General features: G+C 40.8%; 1 protein-coding gene and 1 long non-coding RNA gene across 3 annotated transcripts in view; both read right to left on the bottom strand.

Moving 5' to 3' along the window:
- nebl (nebulette) overlaps nucleotides 1-7,738 on the bottom strand; it is a 68,649-nt gene that overhangs the window by 37,838 nt on the left and 23,073 nt on the right. For both annotated transcript variants that reach the window (XM_014027547.1, XM_014027548.1), the window contains exon 4: nucleotides 6,714-6,821. In XM_014027547.1, the coding sequence (XP_013883001.1) occupies nucleotides 6,714-6,821 (108 nt within the window). The remainder of the gene's footprint in view (nucleotides 1-6,713; nucleotides 6,822-7,738) is intronic.
- LOC106531646 (uncharacterized) lies at nucleotides 2,492-6,707 on the bottom strand. The gene is made up of 3 exons (XR_001311966.1): nucleotides 6,188-6,707; nucleotides 5,591-5,734; nucleotides 2,492-2,695 (listed from the first exon to the last, which is right to left on the bottom strand). It is a non-coding gene; the product is annotated as an uncharacterized LOC106531646 (long non-coding RNA).

The raw sequence follows: 7,738 nt of genomic DNA, 5'->3' as shown, positions 1-7,738 counted from the left end.
CATTACTAGTAATGTCTGACTGGGTTGTGTGTCACTTTATGTTCAACAAATTGGGCCCCCAGGTCCAAAAGGTTAAGAACCGCTGATCTAAATGATGCAGGAGCCACTGGTACGTCTCAGTCGGCCATCTACAGGAGACCTCTGTGGACCAAATGGTTTTAGACCTTCATCGTCATCATCATCATCAGGAACAGGACAATAATCCCAAACAGCAGCTGATCTACAGCAGAACTGGCCCAGAACTAAAGATTCATGATGCTGTAATGGTCCAGTCAGAGTCCAGAACCTGAACCTGACTCAAACCCTGTGGTGGGACCACTGAAAGTTCTGCTGCTGAAGGAGGTTCTACAAGCTGCCGGGTCCAGAGCTGGAACCAGTTTTTCACTTCACTCTTTCTGTATTTTTTTTTTGTTCCATAAAACTTGAATCTGATGGAATAAATGTTTATTTTTATTTCTATCTGATCAAAAAATCAACACAAAAACATCTTCAGAGAGCTGGAAGAGTGAGATAAACACAACTAAACAGTTACCACAGAACGTGAAGATAAATGTAAAACCTTCCTGCTGTGAGGAGAATGAATCATGTTCTGTCTCTGATGTGTCCAGATAAACTTCCTGCAGTAGCTCACCACGGTCTAAACATCACACACAATCATGGAGCTTCTGCTTGTAAATCAGAGACCAAATGAAATGAAACTCACATCACTGACGATCAAACTGCACCTCCTGTTGAAGGCTGGGTCCGGCAGAGGAGGCTTCACGTCCGAGGAGGCCTGAGAAAACCCGTCAGACAGAARGTAACTGTTGGTCTAAAGACTCATTCTGATATAATAAATGTTATTAGAATAAACAATAAACATATTAAAAAAGACAAATGTTTATCTGGATTCAGCTCCTCAGACTACAGCTTCACTCAGTTATTTGACTAAAGTTTCCTGGTTGTTTTATAAAACCCTGGTTTGTCTCAACAGGACCTGCAAATCTTCAATCAAAGGCTAATAATGTTCCCCTTTCATTTCCAGCTGCACTAATCCTCTCTGAGAGCATTAAGACCCGCCGTGCCAGGCGACGCCCCACGCCCAGCTCCAAACACCCCACTGTGCTCAGCTGGGTCCACCACAGACCTGCCAGAAGAACGGGACTGAAACYATCAAACAGGGACCGGCAGCTCAGACCTGGTTTTACCTGGACCAGGACCAGCATGAAGAAAAACTGAAACAATCTCATTTCTTTAACTGGAATCAAAACCTTTCTGCCAATCTGATGCTGCTGTTAGATCTGAGCTAACCATCAGATACTTTTAGTWAGCACTWTGATCCTTTTAGCACTTAGCTAGCTTTTTAATACTTTAGCATTTAGCTAAACTTTTTCTACTTTTAGATTCAATATAACATTAATATACTTTTAGCAAGCATTTTGAACCTTTTAGCATTTTTTAATATTTTAGCATTAGGTAAACTTTCGCTACTTTTCAAGTTTCAATATAATCTTAAGATACCTTTAGGTAGCATTTTGATCCTTTTAGCATTAAGCTAGCATTTTGCCACTTTAGCATTTAGCTAAACTTTTGCTCCTTTTACTTCCAAGCTTAGCTTCAGATACTTTTACGTAGCATTTTAATTCTTTTAGCACTTAGCTAGCTTTTAATACTTTAGCATTTAGCTAAACTTTTGCTACTTTTAGTTTCAATATAATCTTAAGATATTTTTAGGTAGCATTTTGATCCTTTTAGCATTAAGCTAGCATTTTGCTACTTTTGATTTAGCTAAACTTTTGTTACTTTTCGTTACAAACTAACCTTCAGATACTTTACTCAGCATTTTAATTCTTTTAGCATTTAGCTAGCATTTTTCTACTTTAGATTTAGCTAAACATTTGCTACTTTTACCTTCGAGCTAACCTTTAGATACTTTTAGTTAACATTTTGATCATTTTAACTGGTGGTTTGCTACTTTGGCATTTAGCTAAAAGTAGCTACTTTTAGTTGTGAGCTAGCCTTGAGATACTTTTAGCTAGCCTTTTAAAGCTTTTAACCTGCATGTTGCTACTTTAGCATTTAGCCAACCTGTTGCCACTTTTGGTTTTAAGCTAGCCTTGAACTACTTTTATTTTTTATATAGCATTTCCGTTCTTTAAACAAGCGTTCAGCTTCTCTTAGTTTTTAGCTAATGTTCTGCATCTTTTAACTTTATAAAGTGAGTTTCAGCTTCTTTAGCCACATTCAGCTCTCAGCATTCAGTCGTCTTTTATAAAAAAGTAAGTTATTTCGTTTTATCGGAGTTCATTCTGAATGTTTAAAATAAATACAGAAAGTTTCAGAAAACTCACCTCTGACTCCCAGTGACCCAAACACTTCTTTGTTTTAGACTCTTCATCCTTCTCCTCATCCTCTCCAGTTTCCTCCTCTTCCTCTTCTGTTACTGCGTCTCCTTCGTCCTCCACCGTCTCCTCCACCGTCTCCTCCTCTGTCTCCTCCACCGTCTCCTCCTCTGTCTCCTCAACCGTCTCCTTCTCTGTCTCATCCACCGCCTCCTCCTCTGTCTCCTCCTCTGTCTGGTCCTCTGCAGAAACAGTGGAGGTCTCAGATGTTTCCGTCAGTTCCTGGACGGACTCTTTGTTTTCCTCCACTGATGAAACGTTTCTCATGTCTTCATCTGAAGCAGATTTCTCTTCTTCCTCCATGAGGGTCAGCTCTGGGGTGAAAGAACAGCTCATCTGTAGCTTGTCTGTTAACAATGAATAGGTGTGTTTCACTATTTATTATTAATTATATTTTATATAAACATTAGTGCATCAAATTGTTTTTCTTTACATAATCCACAAGTCAGAAGATTTAAAATGAAGTTAGTTGGGTTTACTTTATTTTTCGAGATAAGTTAACCTCTTAATCTTTAAAGATTTCCTCTCATGTTTTATTTGAATAATTTTCATTCTTTGTTCCTGGAGTTGGTCCAAACTGTCAGTCAGTCATAGACTGACWGGAATAAGCTGTTCCTGGTGTAATAAGATCATAAAACCTGTCAACAGGAAGTGAAGAACCACAGATTCACTGCTCAGAATCCTAAACTGAATTAATCCTGCAGCTGTTTGGTCTTCCTCAGGTCAAGGTCACCTCGTTGACTCGGTCGTCCTCCATGTTGAACTCTCTGAGTCCTGCAGTCGTAAACTGTCTGGATTCTGAACTCACCTTGGATCTGTGTTTGAATCTCCATCTTCTGTTTGCTCTTTCTTTTCTTCTGTTCAGGTTTGTGTTGAGACGTTTATCTTCCAGAGGTTCTGGATGATTTGGAGCGTCTTCTCAATCCGCTCTAACTTCTGAACTGCCTCGTCCTTTAGTCAGCTGCAGACTGAAGTTCAGCTCATCTGGTGCTTCTTATCGTTTCTAACAGCTACATTTAGCTCTCTACTCCAGACCTTATCACAACCATGACCTTCGTCAAATCACAAAAACACTTATGGCCACAGTGTGAGTGTGTGTTTGATAAAGTGTGTGTGTGTTGAGGTGTTTGAAGGTAAGCTCAAAGTGTGTGTGCTGGAAGGAATGCATCATTGAAGGCAATGGAAAACCTGCAGAAACCCATCAGACCTCTTGGGGGAAAAAACAAGAATTTGAAATAAAAACCAGCAACCAGAGAGGAAAAACTGGGTAAGGATGGATGGATGGATGGTTGGATGTATAGTTGGATGGATGGTTGAATGAATGGTTGGATTGATGGATGAATGACTCAGTTCTTTGGTTGGATAGCTCTGTTGGTTGGTTGTATGGTTGGATTGCTCTGTTGGTTGGTTGGATGTATGTATGCATGGATGGATTGTGCTGTTGGTTGGTTGAATGTATGATTGGATGGATGTATAGTTGGATGTATGGTTGGATGAATGGTTGGATTGATGGATGAATGGCTCAGTTCTTTGGTTGGATAGCTCTGTTGGTTGGTTGGATGGATGGGTGCATGGTTGGACGTATGGTCGGATGCATGGTTGGATGTATGGTTGGATGGTTGGATGCATGGTTGGATGGATGGGTGCCTGGTTGGATGTATAGTTGTATGAATGGTTGGATTGATGGATGGATGGCTTTGTTGGTTGGTTGGATGTATGGTTGGATGACACTGTTGGTTGGATGCTTGATATATGGTTGGATGGTTGGTTGGATGCATGGTTAGATGGATGGGTGCATGGTTGGATGTATGGTTGGATGGATGGGTGCATGGTTGATGTATGGTTGGATGGATGGGTGCATGGTTGGATGTATGGTTGGATGGATGGGTGCATGGTTGATGTATGGTTGGATGGATGGGTGCATGGTTGGACGTATGGTCGGATGTATGGTTGGATGCATGGTTGGATGTGTAGTTGGATGAATGGTTGGATTGATGGATGGATGGCTTTGTTGGTTGGTTGGATGTATGGTTGGATGACACTGTTGTTGGATGCTTGATGTATGATTGGATGATTGGTTGGATGCATGGTTGATGGATGGGTGCATGGTTGGATGTATGGTTGGATGGATGGTTGCATGGTTGGATGTATGGTTGGATGGATGGGTGCATGGTTGGATGCATGGTTGGATCACACTGTTGGTTGGATGCTTGATGTATGGTTGGATGGTTGGATGCATGGTTGGATGGATGGGTGCATGGTTGGATGTATGGGTGCATGGTTGATGTATGGTTGGATGGATTGGTGCATGGTTGGACGTATGGTCGGATGCATGGTTGGATGTATGGTTGGATGCATGGTTGGATGTATAGTTGGATGAATGGTTGGATTGATGGATGGATGGCTTTGTTGGTTGGTTGGATGTATGGTTGGATGACACTGTTGGTTGGATGCTTGATGTATGGTTGGATGATTGGTTGGATGCATAGTTGGATGGATGGGTGCATGGTTGGATGTATAGTTGGATGAATGGTTGGATTGATGGATGGATGGCTTTGGTGGTTGGTTGGATGTATGGTTGGATGTATGGTTGGATGACACTGTTGGTTGGATGCTTGATGTATGGTTGGATGATTAGTTGGATGCATGGTTGGATGTATGGTTGGATGGATGGGTGCATGGTTGATGTATGGTTGGATGGATGGGTGCATGGTTGGATGTATGGTTGGATGGCTCTGTTTGTTGTAATGTAGCAGTTTATCCAGCAGGTGTCACAACATCCAACCTTTAAAAGTCATTTTTTAGGTGAAGCTGTTTGGAGGTGTTCCTGCAGCCTCGGTGTTCAGGTTTAGTTTGAGTTTTGTCTCCTGGACTCGTTATGATCAACGCTCGAAGTGAAAGGTTAAAGGTTAAAGGTCAGAGGGAGGACTGTTCTCCATGTGTTGAATTATAAARACCTCCATCAGAGTGAAGCAGATTTAAAGTTGAATATGACTCGAAACAGATAAATTGTGGAATAAAGACGTTTGAACTCTAGAATCTGAAAACACAGCAGGTCTGGATGACTCAGCTTCTCACAGACCTCTGAAGCCTCTAATCTGTTTGTTGTGAATAAAAACATCAGCTGGGTGAGAAATTATTTAAAGTTCATCTGTTTTCAGCCATTAAAAAGAAATTAAGAGGGTTTTATTATTTCACCTCCTACACACCTTCCCCCTCCTCCTCCTCCTCTTCCTCCTCCTGCACGGGGTCAACCATGAAAAAAACCGTAGTGTTGAAGTGAACGTGAGTGGGTTGCAGGACGTCAGCGCTGGAGCAGAAGGTGAAGTGTTGGAGCCGTAWTTACAGCCGAGCTGCAGAATAAATCAGGTAAACAGAGACGAGCAGCACATCAGAGTGAAGTCATTCAGTCAGAAAACACAGGATTCACACTGAAACATCACTGTGAGAGACGGTACAGTGTGTCTTCATCTGTTAGCAAAATATCTCASAAAAAATGGATGATTTTAATCATCGTTGGACGTATTTAATTAGGRCTCAAGATGGCCGCCACAGCTCACTGTTTTATATATATAACCTTAAGATACTTTTAGCTAGCATTTTGATCCTTTTAGCACTTAGCTAGTAGTTTAAGACTTTAGCATTTAGCTAAACTTTTGCTACTTTTACTTGTGAGCTAATCTTTAGATACTTTAAAGTGTTGAGCTGGTAGTAGCAGAGAGTCATCCCTAACACACACGCAGAGTGCTAACTGATCATCCATGACATTATACTCATTAAACAAAAAGTAAACAAAAACACTTTACCGTTCTGTAGGTCCTCTCTGAGGGTAGATCATCTGTTCACACACACTTTATCTCTCTCTCACACACACACACACATCAGAAAGACACAAAATACACAACTTTTAATTTATGGTTATTTATTAAACCTCGGCTATATTTATATAAAACTGAGTTAAGACCAAGTGTTTCATAAAATAAATTCAATAAAAAACAGTAAAATACAGCAAATATAAGTTACTGGTTTACTCTACAGTAAAAAAGTCCAATTAAAGGCCAATAAAACATGTTGTAAACAACAAAAATAGGCTGTAAACAACAACATGTTTAAACAACACTGTCATTRAAATGTATCTTCTGTAATCCAATAAGTTACTTACTGTAAGTCCTGTAGAAGAAGCTCCTCTTCAAACTGAACACATTCATGATGGGATCTGTTTTTGTGTTTGTGTGTCAAATACATCTGAGCTCACTGACCAAAGTGCACCCACACACACACACACACACACACACACACACAGGACTTAAACACACATGTGAGTGAACATACGATACTGATCTGCTCCTGAGTTTTTCTGAGTCTCTGCATCTCCGGCGTGTCAGACACCATGTTGAAGCCTCGGCCTTTACTCTCCTCGAAGTCCTTCTTATATTTCACCTGCAGGAGGAAACACCTGCTGTAAAACACCTGCTTTAAAGTAGACATTTCATGCTTTAAATTCCTCCATTTTTACATTTTATAAAGTGGAACTACCAAGCTTTGCTCTGAATTCCTCCTTATTCTAACTTTACTAGCTCCTCTTTCAACACTTTCCTGCTGTGTGTCTCAAAGCAGCTCGTTTTGTTACTGTTCCTTTAAGAAGCTTCAAGCCCCGCCCCCTCCTGCTTCTAGACCAGTCCACTCCGGTTTGAGAGACGGGGTTAAGTTTTCTAGCAGTGCAGAAACATTTTATTTACGATTTAATTAAAAGATGTCAACAACAGAAGACTTGTCCATCCAGCCTCACATGATGGAACCAGAGTCTGACACAGAACAAGAGTCTGACCCAGAACCAGAGTCTGACCCAGAGCTAGAGGAGAATTAAGATGAGGAAAGTGTAATCAGTAAGYCCAGACCTTATATGGTAATTCCATCACTGACAATTTGACATAAAAGTCCAGAAAACATTATAGAAAATAGAGAAAACTGAACAGATTTAAAAATCGGACCCAAACAGAATCTAAAGATCTCTCTGCAGCACCAGGAGAGACTGAACTCAACTCTTCTGCCTCCTACAGACTCCAAGACCAACAAAATGTATTAACAGGTAAAACTGTGGATTTTGCAGATATGTCCTCTTTAAAGCATCTGGTTTAAAGAGGAATTATAGTGAAAAACTCTAAAGGCTAGAGATTAACTGATGGATGGATGGATGGATGGATGGATGGATGGATGGATGGATGGATGGATGGATGGATGGATGGACAGTTGGATGATGGACATTTGGACAGTTGGATGATGGACAGTTGGATGATGGACATTTGGACAGTTGGATGATGGACATTTGAACAGATGGATGATGGACAGTTGGATGA

The sequence above is a fragment of the Austrofundulus limnaeus genome, unplaced genomic scaffold, assembly GCF_001266775.1.
Source record: "Austrofundulus limnaeus strain Quisiro unplaced genomic scaffold, Austrofundulus_limnaeus-1.0 Scaffold662, whole genome shotgun sequence".
In the NCBI taxonomy this organism is placed as follows: Eukaryota; Metazoa; Chordata; class Actinopteri; order Cyprinodontiformes; family Rivulidae; genus Austrofundulus; species Austrofundulus limnaeus.
The sequence above is the reverse complement of the archived record's forward strand: the minus strand, read 5'-3'. Positions and strand labels throughout refer to the sequence as shown.